Source organism: Sus scrofa, chromosome 16 (genome assembly GCF_000003025.6).
Source record: "Sus scrofa isolate TJ Tabasco breed Duroc chromosome 16, Sscrofa11.1, whole genome shotgun sequence".
Lineage (NCBI taxonomy): Eukaryota > Metazoa > Chordata > Mammalia > Artiodactyla > Suidae > Sus > Sus scrofa.
Genome location: NC_010458.4, coordinates 61,707,796 through 61,728,120, shown reverse-complemented (window position 1 = coordinate 61,728,120; position 20,325 = coordinate 61,707,796). Strand labels below are relative to the sequence as shown.

The following is a 20,325-nucleotide window of genomic DNA, read 5'->3' as shown; positions in this document are numbered from 1 at the left end:
CACAATTGATAGAATACTGCAAACCAACTGTAATGGAAAAAATAAAAATCATTAAAAAATGAAAATAAAAATAAATAAAATTTTAAAAAAAGAAAATATAAAGAACAACCAGAGATGTATCATTTGGATTACATGTAGAATACTCTATGCCAAAGGCAGGTATAGTGAGAAGCATTCTTTCTCTCCTGACACCACAGAAATGAGAATATGTGTCTAGGAAATTCTCTTGTGGTGCAGTGGGTTAAGGATCCGTCATTGTCACTGCAGCGACTTAGGTTAATGCTGTGGCTTGGCTTCAATCCCTGCCCTGGGAACTTCCACACGCTGTGAGTGTAGTCCAAAAAAAATGTATGAGAAGAATACAGGCCTAGGATTTACGGGGCATGGGAGCTAGCTTGTCATAGTACATTGTCTGATCACTGAGAATTTTATGTTGCTGTTAAACCTTATGCAAAATGTGGATAAAATAATCAGTACTGTGAGTTATAGGAACATGCTGTAGTTAATGAACTAAAGTGTTTGATAAATAATGAATTTGTGTTGAGATAAAAGAGAGAGAAGGAAACTGGCATTCATCAGATACCCATTAGATGTTATGCAACAGGAATATGTAATTCACATTTGTTTTCCTGTATTATCCCACAACCAGCCCATGAGAAAATTATACCTCATTTGAAAACCTCAGAAAGTGAGGCTCAGAAAAGTTGACTACCATACCAACAGTCACACATCTATTAGGTGTCAGGAATTTCAGATCAGTACTCATGTATGAGCATTCACTGAGTCATGCTAATCTGGGTTCCACTTCTACAAAGATCACAAGAAATATTACATAATGTTTTTGATTTTGATGCAAATCAAAATGGTTGGGGCAAAAATTCTCTACACTCCTTCAGAATGTCAAATATTTATGACAGTAAGTATGAGAAAATTTTGGTTTTCTATTTACTATACTTACCATGTCTCTCACTATGCTACGATGTCAAACTTGCCTTCCAGCCTAGGGAAAAAAATTGTGTGAGTAACCTGAATGAAAAAAGTGTTTAACTTAAGGTACAAAAATTACCCTATAAATCACAATTCATTTCTTTTTCCCAACTGAACTATTAGTTCAATAACAATTATAAGAGAAGGGATAGTCTTCTGAACATGTGAGTATAATTCAATAACAAGATGGTATTTTCCCTATATTATATGCAGGGGAATTAGAAAAAGGGGAGCCAGTTTAGTAAATGTAATATTCCATATATGAATCCAAATATATACACATAAATGTGGGTGAAATGATATTTAACTGCCACCTGTACATTTATTGTTACAGACTGATAACCATTAAAATGTTAACTTTAAAATACTTTCAATGTATATGGCTAAGCCATGCAAACACATTTAAAAAGACCACTTCATCCTAGATTTTGGCTGGTTTGTTTTATAATCATTTTACTTATCTCTTTTTCTCCCTCACCCCAAATTATTTTGTAAATGATAAAAGCCACACTGAATTAATGAGAACACTCTTGCTATTTTTTTTCTCATTTGGTTCACATTAGTTGGAAAAGTAAAAACATTTCTGTTGAAAAGAATCAGTACACTTCTTCAATTAGGTCAGGGCTTTCTGCCATTTAAAATTGACAGAAAAAGCAAAATGTACCAGACTGCAACACTGGAAATAGAGCTATCAGGCCTCCCCAGGATCCCTGGTCCTAGGTTTGACCTCAAATCCCTTCTGCCCAGAACTAGTGACTGTTCAAAGTGCCTCTGAACTGGCCTCATGAGACAGAAAGAAAAGAGCAGAAAACTCCAAAATATGAAAGTAAGCCTGACATCATGTTGCAGTCGCATGCACTAGATCATCAAAAGGGAGAATCTCATTGTGAATAAATAACTTCTTAAAATATTCAGAAATTAGTTTTATGTGACTGATAATGAAATGGTCAAACGACGAAATAAGAAGAATAAAGAATCAATATGAGTTTACAACCACACAGTAAGGAAAGAAATTAAGGTGGAAACATGGTTAAGAGAATAAGCTTTGAAGTCAAAAATCCGAATTTGCATTCTAGCATGAACGTTCACTAGCTCTGTGACCTTGGGCAAATCTCTTGCTCTCTCTAATCCATAATTTATCAAATGATTTGTAAAACAGGGCTATAGGACTATCTCTCACAGACTTGTTTTGAGAATTAAATTGAATGACTTATGCAAACTGGTTAGCACATTACCTGGCACTAAGTAAACCTTTAAGGATATTAAACATCATGGTTATTGTGATTTCGAGAACTTAACTCAATCAAATGCACACTCATTTTGAAAAGATTTATTCTTCTAGGTAAAAGAAAGAATAAGAATGTCATCAATTATCTAGAAGAGTCAATGTAAAACACATTATAAAATAAATAATTCCTTGGAGTTAATTTCTTATGGTTCATTCCCTGGTGTTAAGAGCATATGTTAAGGTACCTCAGAGGAAAAATAATAAACATATTCATAATTTAGGATTGCAATTGCTATTTCTGGAATAGTTAAATTATCAATATTTTAAAGAGTGACAACATATTAAATTTATTTATTAAAAACACAATGTCCCAAGACAAACTATATATACATCATCTAGCAAAATTATCTTATGAATATTACATCTTAAATAAAGAATAATAATATGGATATTTCCATCTCCATATTTGTACTATGGTTTTAAGTTAAATTCAAGAACTATTTATAAATATCCATTTGTTTTAAAATGTATGGACATGCTGTGCAATTGTAGCCTGTTGGATAGTCACATAACACTTTCCGTCTCAAGTAAGATGTGATTGCTATTGTTTTCAGAGATTACTGTTCATATGATAAATTTTCAGTGATTGTGCTCAAAAAATCATAATCAGTAGAGTGATTTGTTGTATGTCATTAGATATAGGATATAAAGTCTTTTTCAGTTTGTAAGGGAAGTAAAAGGAGCTGTGACAATTTAACCAGGAGGGAAAAATGTCTAAAAGATCACTTTCAGGACTATCAGTCATTATTGAATGGAAACAGAACTATAGAATTCTATTAGATATTGTTAGGTTAAAAAATAATGTTTTCTAATTGTTACCCCAGGGTATTCATATTAAAATGCGTTTTACTGGGAGTTCCCGTCATGGCTCAGCAGTTAAGGAACTAGCATGCATGAGGACGAGGGTTCGATCCCTGGCCTTGATCAGTGCGTTAGGGATCCGGCATTGTCCTGAGCTGTTGTGTAGAGCTCAGATCCAGCTCGGATCCCAAGTTGCTGTGGCTGTGGCTTGAGCCAGCAGCTACATCTGTGACTGGGGCCCTGGCCTGAGAATCTCCATATGCCAAGGGTGTGTCCCTAAAAAGATAAAAAGACCAAAAAAACAAAATGAGTTTTATTCTCAGAACTGCTCAATAAATAAGTAGATAAATGGATAAACACATAAATAAAAATTGGGTAATGTCACACAGTGAAGCTCTGATGGTCCTTCAATAGATATCTTTAAGAATACATTGACATTTGTCGTGTCTGAACAAAGTAGGCAACTACTGCCTAGGAACAGAGGTTTCATAAAATGATCTTCCAATCTCCTTTCCTTGAAGATTTATTTCTAAAATAACTTCCCAATGATACTTCCCTTTAAAACTCAGAAGAAACCAACTCTAAATGTGGTCTTCAATTATATCTTCCTTATTTCAATCACCTGTCTTACATTTTAATCATGTGTGCTGATTGCACTGCAGCACAAAATCAAGGAAACACTTATAGAATGAAAAACACATGAGTGGTGTGGACTGGCCATTTAGGTTTTTTTCTCTCCTTGACCGAGATCCCATCTTATCTGTAAATGTCTCCTCTCCTGGAGACCCTCTTGGGGAAAATGACTAGGGAGCTCACCAAATTTCAGACCTTGTTCACCAGAAGCTTTGCATGAGGCACCTCATCTTTTCTTTGCAGCACCTACTTACTACCAGGTCCAGGCAAAAGTGCTGAAGGGACAGTTGCCAGTGCTTCAGGTCATTTCAGTAAGCGCTCCCAGGAAGACAGCTCCTATCTTCTCTCTGCTACAAGCACCCATTCACAAAATCCGAGGAGATAACTACAGTCGTTTCTGATTCCTTGGAAATTTAGTTAGACTGATGTTGTAACACACCCTCCTTCCCTAAGTGTGTAATTATCCGTGGGTGGAGAGCCACAGGGGAGGGTAATAGAAGGGGAAAAAAGAAAAAAAAAAAATAGTAGAAGCGGGTTCTAAACTGATTTCGAGAAATCTTTTTGTTAATCTTGTCTCGTGCCCCTCTCTCATCTTTCTAATCCTGAGAATGATGGAATTATAGGCAAGGGAATGATTCTGGAAATAGAGATATGATTCCCAAGCCTAGAAATGATCTGGGCGATGTATTCAAAGTTAAATACTTCTCATCCTAGGAAACCAGCCCAATTTATATTTAAAGGAGGCTGTGTTTTCTCCATCAAGACATAAACAAACAAACAGTTGCCTCCAAAAATTAAAAATCTCATTCCGGAGCGCTTTCTGCTCTAAGCTGCAGACTGAGGTAGGTGGAAAACGCTCACAACCTGTAAAAGTGCCAAAGACTCTCTGAACCCGGTGGCCGATTCTCTACCGGGCAGAACTCTTCCCTACCAGCCCTCATCATTCGTGACTCTGCAAGACACAGGGACTCAGACGTGTGTGGGAGTGTGTGTGAGGGAGACAGGAGAGAGGAGAGTGCGCTTTCCACATGTGGAAGACTGCATCTCCCTGTTTCATAGCTTGCATTCATTCATATGCATGCAGCGGTTAAATATTTGATCAAAGGTGGAATAGTGACACTGATCAGTTGTATTTTTAATAGACATACCTTAAAACAGAGGGTTCATAAATTCAAAGTGTGTAAAGATTTTGAGTATAGTCCCTGTCTCTAACCTTTTCTACTCTTCCCTCCCCCATTTCTACTCCCCCCAAAAAAGGAAAGCTTGCAGCAGATTGTAGGATTTGACTCTGCAGCTAGAGAGAAGGGGATTAGGGCCAGAGCGGTGCAAGTTAAATTGTGCTGCATATAAAAAATGGGCGGATTGGTCTCCAGATCCAGAGGCTGGTACCACCTTCCTTTCTAAAATAAAATCTCTCTGGCATGAAGTCACCGCCTATTCCACATCCGGTTTGCCCTGGGACGTATTACTACTGTCTTGGTAAAGAAAAATCTTTTGTTGTATAGCTGCAGATTGGATATTTGGAAGCAAATTTGGGTGTGAAGTCTTCGGCAAAGGAGCACGCAGAGTCCATGATGGCTCAGACCGCTCAGACCTAGTGAGTGAGAGGCAGGGCGAGGACGCCCCTCCGCTCCCGGCGCGCCGGGACTCGCGAACTCGCGCTGGCTCCAAGCTCTCCACGATTTTCTCTCGCAGACTTTTCCCGGGTCTTGAGCGATCCTGTGCCCAGAGGGGGCCCGAGGTAAGTGCGGCTTCGGACCGCAACGCTAGAGCTTTTGAACGAGGCTTTTGGTAGCTGGAGAGAAAGGAATGCTATAGAAAAAAAAAAAAAAAAAAAAAAGAGAGAGAGAAAGAGGGGATAGGGCAAGAGCCTGATACCCTGATCCCGTAGCAGGTAGAAACAACGAATGTTTTTCTTTCAGGGTGAAAACCGCAGCGATCTAGGAGCATTATTGTGATGATTATTTACTCTGTCTTTTTCTTTCCTCCTTTCTTCAGCAGATTTCAATGTATGCCGTGGGGTGGGTGGTGACACGTTGATTCCCAAATCCCCCCTCCTTTTTTTTTTTTTTTTTTTTTTTTTTGTTGTTGTTGTTGTTGTTGCTAGAGGGAGCTGGGATGAGGTGGGGAGGGGCATTGGGGGGCATCGTCTAAAGTTAAGACGCTGGGATGGAAAACCTGTCTCGATGTTGCATGCTAGGGAGGGCACTCTCCTTCTGGCTGCAAAATGCCTCTTTCCTCCTTTTCAGTGGACGCTGCTGAAATGCCCTCTGGTGTAGGGGTCTCTCCCATTCTAAGCATGAAAAAATTCAAGTTATTTGATATGGGTGGCATGGGACATGGGTGTTTGGAGTGTGTGTTTGATGAGGGAAGATAGAAGGTGGAAAGGGATAAGGTGACAGCTTAGCGTTTCTTTTAAACTATTATGTTTGTATTTGCAAGAAACTTTCTTACTCAACTCAAGTGCCATGATAGGTTTGTTTTTCTCTTTTTAAAATGTCAGAAGAGGACAAAAAGCTATGTTACCTTGCTTGGGGATTTATTTAGTTTCACTTACCTCTTCATGAATTACCCCCCCCCCTTTTTTATAAAGACCAACAAATATTAATAGGCTATGAGAACTTATTTTTCCTTTATAACGTATGTTGAAGATTGATAAAAAGGTGAATTATAATTATGCAATTTAGATGCAATATTTTAACATAAGGATATTTATCCAATATTTCTTGTTGGATTCAATTCATCTATGTCAAAAGCAGTACTAAATTAAGGAAAAACTATGAAGCTCACTGTTCTTATCTCTAGAGCTAGACCATTTCACTCTAAACACATTAATTATGTTTCATTGCTACATACCTGTTTGGAGTGGTTTTTACTGATATAAATGATCCCAGAGAGCATGGAAAGCACTCGTGTAGATGTATTTAAAGGCATACTACATTAAACTATAGAGTGCTTAATGAAAAATATGCTTTAAAAGACTTGCAATCCATTAATCACTGACCCTACTAAAGAGCACAGATTCAGGTGAGTGCTAACAAATTTTTAGCTTGAACCTTTCTCATACTGTGACTGGAATTATAGCATATTAAAAAAGTGTTACCATATCTGCTCTTTAACCAGGTAGTGCACTGATTTTTTAAGATTGTCTGCACAAATAAATTGTAATTTAAAAATTCTCTAAGCTTTCCATACTCCTCCATTCCTCCAACATCCCACTACCAAGTCTAAATTCAACAATCAGATGGTGATTGATTGCACTTTACCTAAGAGGGGGGGAAAAAAAAGAGTCCCTTATTCATGCAAAGCAAAGCACTCCAGTTCCATCTGTTTGAGATGAAACATTTCTAGCAGCAACCTAGCAGAATTTTAGAGGGCTTAAAAGATATGTGTGGGCATGTTTGCGTGCATTTATGTGAGTGTGGTTTGTGTGTGAGAGAAAGATCGGCACATGGCTTGACTATAAAGTGTGTCCTTTAGCCTCACAGAAGCATTAGTGAGCATATTTAACAAGGCAATCACAGGCAGGGAATACAAGCACGATTTCGGCATTCAACAGTGTGTTTCCTATTTTTTTTTTAAAGATAAATAGCAGTTGTTTCTGAAATCAAGGTGCATCCAGAATCCAAAGAAGAATTCAGTCATCACAGCTTATTAACCTACCCCATCACTGCCTCTAAATATGTGCTCCCTGTTGTAGACACCAGCTGAAAATTTTCAGTGCACAGTTGAGTTGTGGGAACTCAAATCGGAAAGGTCAAATTTTTCAGATGATAAACAAGAAGAGACTAATTCAAACTATATGGGAAATTTAAAACCTAATAAAAACCAATTGCATTTTTATGTTGAGCAGTATTGTCACCTGAGAGCATTTCAACTTGTATTCTTTTTCAGGAGAAATTAAGACACTGATACATTTCTGAATGGAGAAATCGAAGGGAAAGTTGAGAATGGATGGTCCAGGTTTCCATTGCTTCCAATGAGGTGTCATATCCCAGTGAGGTCATTTCCTGACTTCAAAGCATTTATCTGAACTGCCTCAGTCAGCCCTAGTGGTTATAACCTGATGTTTCTTGCAAGAGACATTGATCTCTACTTGTTCTACTTTTCAGCTGCACAAGCCCGCAATGAAGAAAAGTCTGGGTCTCTCTGACTACCTTTGGGCCTGGACCCTCCTCCTGAGCTCACTGAATGGAAGAAGGTGGGGACCCTTTATTTTAAATCTGCATGAGAATTTCCGTAACTTTTCGTTTATTCTTTCAGGGGGAAGAATTGTCCTTGGATGAATTCATGACTAAGGGAATTCATACAACTTAACTGCAATAAAATTCCAGCTAATAAAGAAAAACAGTACAAAAAAATAATCATCTTATTTTGTGTTGGTTAGAATACACTTAACATGCTTTAATTAAGGAATGTGTTAATTCAACATTTAATTCTGAAATTGAACTTTTCTCCACTGCTCAGTTGTAACTGAACAAAACATGAGGTTTCCTAATTCATAGAAAAAGTTACCCCAATAAATGTCTGCATACTATGTCAGTTGATTTTCCAACAAGAAAATTTCTAGCCAGTTGTAAGGAGCATAGAGTAAACTTGTGACTATGTGGAAGGGGAATGTTTAAAATAATATTTGTAATTGAAAGTCTTAAGTTTCTATAAAGGCATGTGCATTATGTTTTGAAACTCTTATTTACATAACCAATAGAAGTAGAACATGCTAGACGCATATTTAAGAACATTAGATAAAACTGAACTTCTCTATTTAACTACTGTTGAGACAACTTATATGAAAAATTTAATAATATAATTAACTATATCAAAATATTTGTTAATGATCCAATCAAGCATAGAGACATATTATAGTAGCAAAGACATAAATGATCAAATATTTCCAATTTTTCTCTGTTTTTATATTTCTTGTGTAGTCCACTCCTGTGGCTCAAATGAAAGTCTTAGAAATATTATAAAAGCCTAAGTTTCTTCATAATGTGGTGAAAAGTGAACTCTCATGAGTTAAGGCAGAGAGATGGAATAGTCTGGAAAGATAAGGATTTAGGGGGATTTTTTAAATTAAGAAGCTGTCTATTTTTATTGTTTGCTCTTGTATGTGATTAAATAATGACTGCCAGATGAACAGGGAATGCATTATTGCCAGATACTCTTAATCTGAGGAGTTAAATGTTCTTCACTGCTTTTGAAAAATTATATGAAGTGTTACTATTGTAATGACCTGTAGATGGAGTTAGTGCACAGTGTTTTATTATATAGTGGTTCATATGGAATCAAAATCAGGTAATGTAACAGACATTTCTCTACAAATTATATATTCAGTTTAGGAAACATTACATTGGCGTGAATGTTTAATAGCAAATAAATAATCTTGATCTTTATCCTAGGGTTATTCTCTGACAATTACAATTGGCCATAGTAAATTAGAATTAAAGATGAAGCATAACCTGATTAGAAAAACACATAAAAGAAAGATTACCATTCCAATTGGCATAACAGAACTGGTTTTCTGGGAGGCAGGGAAAAGTCTCTTTGGGCATTTTTATCCCAATGCAAATAATTGCTGAAAACTACATGTATAAAATAAAACCGGGGCTGGGGTGGCGGGGTGGGGGGGAGTGTTTCCTGAATTCAACATAAGCTATAAAAACAAAGGGAATGCAGGTAGATAATAGATCATTCCAGATACTAGGAATCATATTAACAATATAATTTGCTCTGTCATGTCACCCTATTTCATCTTTTCCCCCTTCTTATTTTATTGCTTCCTTCCTTAGACTACTTGGTCAGGCCCTCTTCACAACTGAAGGTGTGCTAGCATTTCTTTTCCACCTTTATCAAGATGACCTTCCAACACCCTTGAAAGATGCATGCATGCAGTTGGTTTAGTGACAATGAGTTGTTATAAGTAATCGCGTTCAGAAAACTATTTTTGCATTACTGCTGTCATCTGCTAATGAGACATCCTGGAAGACAAAGAGCTTGTTGAAAATTTGATTTCAAAATCTAGTGAGATGTTTAATTTTGCCAAAGGAAAGTAAACCCTCAATCTGGTGTTAATGTCAAATTTAGGATAATATAAAATTGTTTCATAGAGGTACATTTTCATACCTTTCATATCATGAATAGCTTTTAGTTATAGTAGCTTATAGATTAAAGTTTTATCAGAAAAAAATGCATTTGCTAATATAAAATTAATTACCTAAATAAAAGTGTTTGTTTTTAAGCTGATACTTGGATTATATTTCTTGCTCCTGTCAAATAGGTGAATCCTGGTTACAAATATTACTATTTGTCTTAGATTTATTGGTAATATAAACACATAAGAGAGAAGCCAAAAGCATATTCAGTAAGAAGGAGGAAAGTGATGTTTTTGTGGCAGTTTCTTAGTTTACACTCTATGTTCATTTGTTTTTGTTTTTGTTTTGCTCAAGGTCAGAGCTGTCATTGAAATATATCAATAAGTGTAATCCATCCTAAGATAGAAAATTCTTCTCTCAAAGGATTTTGGAGACGTCCTCCACATCATTACATAAAATATAATTTAAGAAGCATAGATAATAGTGTGATTGATGTAATAAATACACAATATTTGAACTGCGATCACCATGTGGTTGAAATTCAAAAACTAGTAATGGTAAAGGCTAAAAACTAGATTTTCACATAGAAAGACTTAAATAGGAGCAGTTACTCCAAATGGAAATAGTTTTAGACGAAAAGTTAAAGGAAACTGGGTTTTAATTCCAAACTCTGCTTCCAAATGGCTGGGTTTTCTTAAAACAAACACTAATACTGCATTACAGTTTAGTAAACCAAAAATTAAGATATTGAATCATATCTTTTTTCAAGATATCTCATATCCGAGATAAGAAATATCAAAAATTCAATTAATTAGAAGTTTGAATAGACAAATTATGAAAATTGGTTCATAATCCTTAAGTGGAATGGAAATTTCACACTGATGTGAACATATAATTATCCTAAGAAACAAGTTTTATCTACTTTTCTCACCTAAATATCCTGAAAGAAAGTTAAAAACACAACACATAGATATAAACAAAGAGGCTGAAGGAGGGATGTTGGTAGGTGAAATTTTAGGATTTATGCTGCATATTAAATAAAAGGAAAACAAAGCTACCAATTATTGGTAGCTCATAAATACTTTTTTTTTTTTTTTTTAATTTGGGAAGAAGCTTTCCGGATTTAGGTTTTTTTCCTAGCATGTGTTAATGTTCTTGCTTATCCAAAGAAAACATACAACATTGTATACATGTTGAGAATTATAAATGTAGAGACAACTCATTTCCTGTAATTTTCCTTTTGTTGTTAGAAATATTAGAATAAAGAGCATATCATCTATGAGAATAAGAGAAAATGATAAGGATTAATAGGTGGCCTTTTTACTTTATCAGAAATAATTTTCAAATTAAGATTCAATAGGAAGGAAGTAGGAAAACTGGAGGAAGACTTTAATTGAAAAAAGATTTTAGTAGAAATGTATAATTTAGATATTGCCTCCCTTTATGTTTATTTTCAGCTATGGACAACCCTCATTACAGGATGAACTTAAAGACAACACCACTGTCTTCACCAGGATTTTGGACCGACTCCTGGATGGTTATGACAATCGCCTAAGACCAGGATTAGGAGGTGGGTAGTTTTAACATGTTTTTATTTTAGAGAACAGTATTAAACCTTTACTATTAAAACATTGCTTCCCTCTACATGGTAAAGTAATAAGAATGACAGCATGTGGCTGAAGGACTTACCCTATTTTTACGAGATTGCTCAATGTTAATTCAATTTTCCATGACAGTTCCATGTACATACCCATATGTAGTAAAAGGCAGATTCAGACTTCTCATAAGATGAAAGAAATTTACATTTACTTGACAATCATAATTTTTCCATGAATGATCTGCTTTTACAAGAGGAAAAGTGGGGTAACATTTTCCCTTCCAGTCCAGAGTCTCCATCTCTACTTCATTCGGCATTGCTAAGTCTGCATTGAATTCAAATAGAATATCTCTGACTCTATTGCTCTAAATATTTGTTTTGGAATATTACATATCGATCCACTGTCCTGTGTTAATTATCCCCACCTCTGGGATAAAAGGTGAATGAGATAGATGGTAGGGCTTTGTTTTGGTTTTTGTTTTTTGTTTTTGTTTTTTTTTTGACTATGCCTTTAATTTAAGCTCTAATTTTCCATAGGAAAAAAATAGGTTTTTATAATTTTCCAATTAATTGGCTTTACTAATGAATTTCTATTCATGAAGATAGCACTTAATAGTACAGTATTTATAACAATAGGAGTAAATAGTGCATGACATTACACACTTATTTGAATAACCTTTGAATAAGCTAATCAACCTACCTTATTTAGTTAGACAAAGACTAATGAAATCAAAACAAAATATTGATCTCACGTAAAACAAGTGAATTAGGAAGTAAATTATTGTTCAAAGTCACATAAGAAACCAAGGTTAGAATCTCTGACTCCCACCTATAACTTATGCTTCACTTTCTCTAGAATATTTGCTGAAACTCTTTAATAGCAACATTAAATTACAATTAAATGACAATACTAAAATTCCATCTCTTCTTTACCTCAACAGCAAAGAGATGAAAAGAATAAGAAACTTGAGTTCAATTTTTTATTTTAAAACCAAATGGTAACGTGGATTTAGTATTTCTTTTAATACTTTGGGTGGTATAATCACACAAATATGGATTGTGGGTCTGTTTTGAGGCTGCCAAATGCCCTTAGTGTCTCAGAGGTTTAAGGGAGACTCCTTTGTCATAGACGACAACTCAGATATATGTCAAAGGTCTTGCCTGGTGTCCTTTTTATCCCTCTCAAACATTCATTCAGCTTTGTATTCCACTTAGTTTCCCTTTACTCAGTTGTTTGAATACAAATCTTACGGAACAAAATGCAGCGGTCACAAAATGGAGTGAATAAACATGTATGTGATATATTAATGGAAAGTCTGTGTATATCTAAACATCTGGAGCAGTTTCAGGAAAATTGTTCTTGGTTCATAAAATTTGAAGTAAATTACAAAGACTGCCGGAATGGGAGGGGTTACAAAAAGGAGAAAGGGTAATGATAATAACTTTAAAAAAGCAAGACTTTTTAAAGTTCTGGTGGGCATATGCATCTGATTTCTTTACTGTTTCTGCTTCCTGCTCCAAGGTATCAATCCTTAAAAAATCAGCATAAATTTTAATACACCTAGAAAACATTGTCTTCATTCTAGTTCAGAAATCCCATTTAATACTCTAACACGTGAATATGAGCATCCTCTGTAAGTTCTATGCATGATTTTCAGTTTGCTAAACAATTTCACACATACTCGTGCACACACACACATACACACACCCGTTCTCTAATAATCAGCTATGTAGCTGTATTGTTTTTCGGAGTACAAATAACAAGCCCATGACTGCTCATGTACGGTTAATTATGTATAATAACTCTTTAATAAATGTGTATATTAATTATTTAATCAAATACAGTGTAAGCAGGAAGCATTTCTCCTACTCCTCATATGCATACCTAGGTCTTGGAGAGTCACACACCTTGAAGATGTATAATGTAGACTAAGAATGGGTTGAAAAGCTAATTTTTAAGATTCAAGATAAGGGTAAATTTATTAACAGAAACAACTACATTAATTCAAGCTGCAATTTTGGTGGAACCTACTTCATTATCTACTTAATCTCCTCAAAATAACAAAAACAAACATGTATTTAAAGAACAGAAATAGTCATTGGCTAAATATAGACAAAATCTATTAATTTTGGTTGAAATGGATATAATATGATACAGTAATAGAGAATCAAGGGCTTGGGAAAAATAAAAAGAATGGATCTGCTTTAACCTTTGCTAAAGATGTTTTTTGGGTATTTACGATTACTAGAAACAGTGATTTCTGAGGTTATGATAGACATAAAAACAAATTAAAAAGTAACTCAGATATGTTCCTCTATTTATATATTATGTATCAATTAAATCTGATGGATTTGAAATTAATGAAAAAGCTTTAATACTAACTTAATTTTTGTCATTTTTTTGGATTGCCTTTTCAGTCTTAAGGGATATAAAGGCATGCGTTTATTACATGTATATCCGAAGTCAATAATATGTTTAAGTATGTTTTGAGGATGTTTATCTGCCTTTAGAAAACTATACCTTAAAATATTAAGCTCAGTTTTTAGATATTTTATAAAACTTAAGCAACTACAGAATTAGAGAAAAATGTTAATACCATGATTTTGGGATGCTATAAATTGAAATTATTGTATATATATATATATATACATATAAAGCTGAATTATTTAATTTCATTTTTGTACCAAAGATTTCTGCTAAGCCAAGTATGACATGCATTCCCATTTTATAATTTGACCATTATAAAAATGGATTTTTTTCCATGATCCATTTTCTTTCAGAAGCAAAAACTATGTAGAGGAAATACTTGAAAGATTATCATTAGCTGATAAGGGAGTAAAAATTTCCTCTTGGTAGGTTCATGATCACAGCTGGGATAATTTTCTCTTGCAAGAGAAAAGAGCCCATTCTTTTCTGTATTATGATAAAAGTATGGCTTTATAAATATAACAACACTGTGCAGAAGGCAGGGATATTTTGTTCTGAATGTCCCCAAAAATACTGAAATGTGATAAGCTGAGACTTGAGACCAATGTAAGAAACTCTGGTATGTGACCTGTTTTTCAGAAACACACACTGGATCCAAAGGTGTAACACTGCTCTTTGGAGATAGACATCTCGGATTCAATAACTATGAAACAAATATATAGCGTAGTTCATCCAGGTGATAGAAATCAGTCTGCAGATATTGTAACCCTATTTTAAAAGGCTGCCATTTCAGGATCAAGAGCAATTCTGGAGCAAAAAGTGCAACATCAAGAGAGATATCCCGGAAAGGACATTGTTTTAACTGATGTAAAAGCACTAAGAAGGATAGAATGTGTAGAATCCTAATATATACTCTATTCAGGAATGTAAAGAAAAAAGTATGTTGGCATATTCCTATTTTTAAGTACAAAATCAATGAAGAAACCCTGTAAGTAGACTTGAATTGAAATAGTCAATAGCCAGAAAATACAAATCAAAATTGTCAGTGATTGTTGAATTCATTCTCGTTTAATATCTCTTTCTGTGAGGGCAAGGTGTGCCTTTTCTTGCAACAGGGGCTGAAGAACATTTTTGAAAGGCTTTTGCTTAAAACATGGTCAGAATAGAGAATAAATTACTTAAGAGAAGGGAGAAGGTAAAATCCAGAAAATAATAGCCAGATAAGAAAAAGAGATGAAAGAAAGCAAAAGAAGGTATTGAAAATAAGGAGAAAGAATAGAGAAAAGTGAGAGGGCTGGAGAATGTGAAAGAGAGCAGCAGAGAGAAAATGCTAAGGAGAGGGATCTGTTTTATGGGGATGGGCAGGCACAGGTGTTCCTTGATTAATCAAGATTCCTCTTTTCATTTTACATCAAGACCAAACCAAACACTTTCTGAGAAAATCCATTTCCTCAGGATTTCTCCTTATTGACTATGATTCTAATAAACTAAAGAAGCCTGAATTTCCTCCAGCTTCCTAAAAAATTAAATGAGACTGCCTGGGACTGCACCTATCTGGGTAAAATTTCAGCCACCATCATATTGGCTGCCCGTGAACTCCAGGAAAAGGGGAGGAGAGAAACAATCCATAAACATAGATCTAAAACTGCACTCTGAAGCAAGTTTTCATAGTTTTGAGAAGTAATGCCTTTCCAGAGACATCATTCCCTTCCCTTCTGCCCCATTATCTGTATTCATCTCTCTTTCCTTTGAAAGAGTATGCATGTGTACTCATCCTGTGATAACAGAAGAAGTAAATAGTGAATAAGCAGGTAGGAATGTAGGTAGAGAATGGGCTTTACGTATTCCTACCATACCCTTCACATATATTTAATTACGAGTTTCTTCTTTTTCCAATACATTTATAGAATTGGGGGGATTTTGTTTTACATTTAACTTCCTTGAAGGTATCAGTTAGATGAGTAGTTATAACTGGAATGTAGCTGGGATCTTTTCTCAAGTTATTTTAGCACTAACATTTTATTTAGCAAGCAATATATGTCTCAAAGCTGACTTACTCCTTAGATTCTTAATTTTCCCAATATTTGATTCTTATGCCTATATAAGATCTTTTAGATTTCCTTTAGTCCAATTATTATAAGACATCTCAGCTTTAAGATATAAGCATCTCAACTAAGCAAGGAGACTGGGTTGGTTGCTACTGGCAAAGTGGTGTTGGCTCTTGGGGAATTAGCTTGGGCTCTTGGGTTATGTTTCTTTATGTCGAAATAATAAAGATAGAAATCTAAGAGTGCTGTGGGGACAAAAATTGGATTATCTTTTGTGAAATTTTGTGCAGCTTTGTAAATTTTATGTGATTACACTTTGTTCTACCTGATATTTTATGTGATTACACTTTGTTCTACCTGATATGATACCTGATATTCATATGATCTTTTATTATTATGTTTCTGTATCCTGTGTGATGCTGAGATCAGAGGCAACCATTTTATTCATATTCACCTAACCTGAAACACACATTTTGTATTTGTATTAAAAAGACAGAATTTCCAAAGTGTAGAGGACAAGATATTTGAGTCACATTGTATTGACTTTCCATAAAATAAAAAGATTCTAAATTATCAACAGTACCCCAAAACATTTTAAAAGGTTAGATTTATCACGTATTTGTTGTGGTGGTGATATTTACTTTACCAGATAATGGTTTTGTGTATTAACTTTTGAAATTCTGCTCTGGAATTCTTTTTTCAATTTGCTCTCTCTCTCTTTTTTTTTTTTTTTTTTTGAATTTTCTAAGTCTTTATTTCATGCTTTTAATGCAAGAAGTGGAGCAGATGCTCAGACTTTGGCATAATGCAATCTATTTCCACTGAAATACTATATCTAGACATTCCATAATTCAGCTGAATTTTAGAGAAAAAGCAGTTACCAAAAACCCAAGAGGAACTGTTGAAATGAACAGAGAGCACCTTTTAACCTTTACTGCCTGAGAAATCCAGTCAGCTCATAAAACCAGCTTGTCTAGTGATTCCAACTGAGATGCCCAGAGGAATGTTCTAGCATGTTTAGAAACTTTCTGCTTCCATCTTTTCCTGTGGTATATGAATCACCTACCTGATCAGTGCCAAGCATTTCCTAAGATAAAATGCAGCCACTAAAACTGTGCTCAAGTTACAAACAAAGTTATTAGTAAAGGACTGTAGTTGATATTTTACGCAGTTACTTATTTCCTTTTTATGTAGTTTCCATTTCCTATCTTGATTCTAGAACCAACATCGCATATTAATTCGTTTTTTTGTAGATGGTTTTTTTTTTTGTTTTTTGTTTTTTTTTTTGCAGCTTGACTCTGAGTTCTTTATTTGAAAAATAATGTGGTGTTTCAGAGGTAAGAATCTCATTGTTAATAGTCACAGACTCTGCCATTTTTGAAAAACTTTAAAAAGTCCTAAGTTAATGCCTTATCCCTCCAAGATTATTGTATTATTTTTCTCATAGAACTAAAAATACTATAATGGGAACAGAGGTACGATGCCTCAAAGCTACTGCAGGTTATCCAATTTTGCTCAAGACTTATACAGACCTAAAGAAACCCATGCCTCCAACACAGCAATCACATCTTCTCTAAAGCTTTGCCATCTCCCAATAGAAACTGCCATGATGTAAGGAGGGATGGAAGGAATTCTCAGTGGAGATGAGATAAATGTCTGCTCCAAGAAACTTTATTTTTATTTCCTGGGAGATTCTTGTAACATCTGAGTTCGTGGAATCCAAAAACACAAAAGGAGCGGGTATTGGTTAGACACCTTCAAGTGTGATTCTTTATCCCATATCCAGATTTAGTAGCTGAACAGAGCCAAAATTAAGTTGTTCTACATTATCAGCTAGGGGAAATTGCCAACTATTCTAAAGAATTAAGGGAATGGAAATGAAGGTGAAGGAGCAAGGCAGCTACTCCAGGAAGGCTGGCAGAGAATTGAAAGGAGTATAAATGGATGGTTATGCAGGGAGCCCAGGATCATTTGTTTCCAAACAGAACTATTTCGAAGTGGGGTTTTAAGAAATACTTTATTATGGTGACTAATGTTAGCCCATTTAGTCTCCATAAATTACCTGCCTCTGTGAATTGACAGAAGCAAAGTAGCTTAAAGGAGGCAATAAACCTCCTTCCTCGGTTATAAGTACACAGAACTGGGCCCAGTCAGTGCATGTTACTCTGAGTCCCTCAGTAAAAAGCATTTCCAGTGAAAATATGGCCAGTACTAAATGCAATAAATTGTTGTGATAGACATTCCTAATAAAATACCACCTAAAATTCTTCACTATTGATTCCCTCTTCCATTTTCTTTTTGATTATGGTCATTCTGACAATCCATGCTTCACACAGCATCAGCTGTCTCCTTAAACCACAGGTAACATTATTTCACGTCGTTACCCAAACGCTTCTTATTGCATCAGAATAAAGGTCACCTGCTCCTATCAGAAGCTCTTTAGGTACTGGCCCCTTTTACCTCTAGAGTGTCGCCTTGCACAATCATAATCAGAATCACCAAGCTCCAGAGACACTGGGCTTCCTGTTTCTTAAAGCACATTTCTTCTCGCCTCATATCTTTTGTCTTGCTCTTTTTTCTCCTTAAAATGACTTTCCCTGGATCTGCTCATCCCTGAATTTTTCTTATCTTTTAGCTTGCAGTTCAAAATACCATCTCTTCAAAAGACGCTATTTCAGAACTGATAAAATAGTGATCTGATATTCATTAGCGTAATTTGTGCATATGTATTTGTACACAATTATGTTTGTTATTCTGTCTACCTACCTACCTATTTACCTCTGCTTCTAACACCATGCTTCTATCATGGTACAAGATGGCACTCTAGAGGTAAAGGGGCCAGTACCTAAAGAGCTTCTGATAGGAGCAGTTGACCTTTATTTTGATGCAATAAGAAGCCTTTGCCCATAATATATGTTACCTTAAACTATGAGATATGCTACAGAAGAACAGGAACAATTACTCTTTTATTCACCAGTGTATTAGCATTACCCATAACAGTGCCTCCCTGGCACATAGAAAATAATAAATATTTTTTGAATAAATTTATGTACCCAGAAAATATATTTCAGTTATTTTTGGCATTAATATTTATTTGACTCTTACTCCAAGACAATGGAGTTGACTGTGCAGGTATTATTTCTTCATTGAAAAAGTGACAAAACAGACTCAGGGAAATTAAAGAATTGTACCTGAAATCACACAGTTCATTCTTCAGGAACATCAGAGTTAAAATCCAGAGAGTTTCGACTTTTAATCCAACGTGCTTACTACTTACTATACAGCACTGCTTTTCTCATTTATGCCTCAAGCGCTAATCATCTTTTTGAATTATCACTTCAAAACATCTGTTACTTCAATGCTTATCAGCAGGATATCAACATTGTAGGAAATCCCCAGTAAAAACAGATCTACTGCTGTCTAGCTGTCATAGAGGATATAATATGGTGTGTGTATACATGTTCATACATATGTATGTGTGTTTGTGTGTGTATGTGTGTGTGTGCTCATATGTTATATAAATAATATATATGTTGTATGTAAAACATCTTTGAAGGGTGTGCTTGTTTAAAGACTGATTTTAGTTGATGTATTGATCAAGAACTTCAGTTACATTGATGTACTATCTTTAGATATCCCTAATGACTGTAATAATAACCATCATCACATAATCTCAGTTTACACAACTCTGTTTCATCTTTATTCCTTGAAAACTTGACCATGAGTATAGTTATCCTAATTTTAAAGAACCTTGATTTTTTTTACACTGGACAGAGAAGGATTATTGTGATGAAAATATTTGATTGAAAAAAATTTTCCTCATTAATCTGCTCTCTGAAGATTTTTTTTGCACCTGAGTTTTTTTTTTTTTTTTTTTTTTTTGTCTTTTTTGGGGCCACACCTGAGGCATGTGGAGGTTCCCAGGGTAGGGGTCGAATCAGAGCTGTAGCCACCAGCCTATGCCACAGCCACAGCAACATTGGATGTGAGCCGCATCTGCAGCCTACACCATAGCTCACAGCAATGCCAGATCCTTAACCCACTGAGTGAGGCCAGTGATAGAGCCTGCATCCTCATGGATACGAGTCAGATTCGTTTCCACTGAGCCAGACGGGAACTCTATCTGAGTTATTTTAATTGATTTCCATTTGCAGATAATTTCCTCATTACTTAAGAGGTTCATTCATGTTTAACTTCAGCTAGGCATGTAATCTTCCTAGATGAATTTCTTTAGAAGTCCCTGACTTACACTGTATGCTCTTAAATAGAATATTTTGAAGCATAAAAATATCCTGGCTTTTCCTCATGTGATCCACAGAAAGGGCTTGTGTTCTTTATAGGTATTTCTAATAACACTTTAGAGTCTAATGCTAAGTCAATAAACTCTAGCTTTAGAGTATATGATTTAAACGCTAATGTTTCAGTTTTTCTTATGTTATCTCCCTATCCGA

General features: G+C 35.1%; 1 protein-coding gene across 1 annotated transcript in view; it reads left to right on the top strand.

The window, feature by feature from the left end:
- Positions 4,693 to 20,325, top strand: part of GABRA1 (gamma-aminobutyric acid type A receptor alpha1 subunit) — a 66,846-nt gene continuing 51,213 nt past the window's right edge. Inside the window, 3 exon segments of the mRNA XM_003134089.6 lie at positions 4,693 to 5,450; positions 7,822 to 7,910; positions 11,259 to 11,371. Coding sequence (XP_003134137.4) covers positions 7,837 to 7,910; positions 11,259 to 11,371 — 187 coding nt within the window. The 5' untranslated portion in view covers positions 4,693 to 5,450; positions 7,822 to 7,836.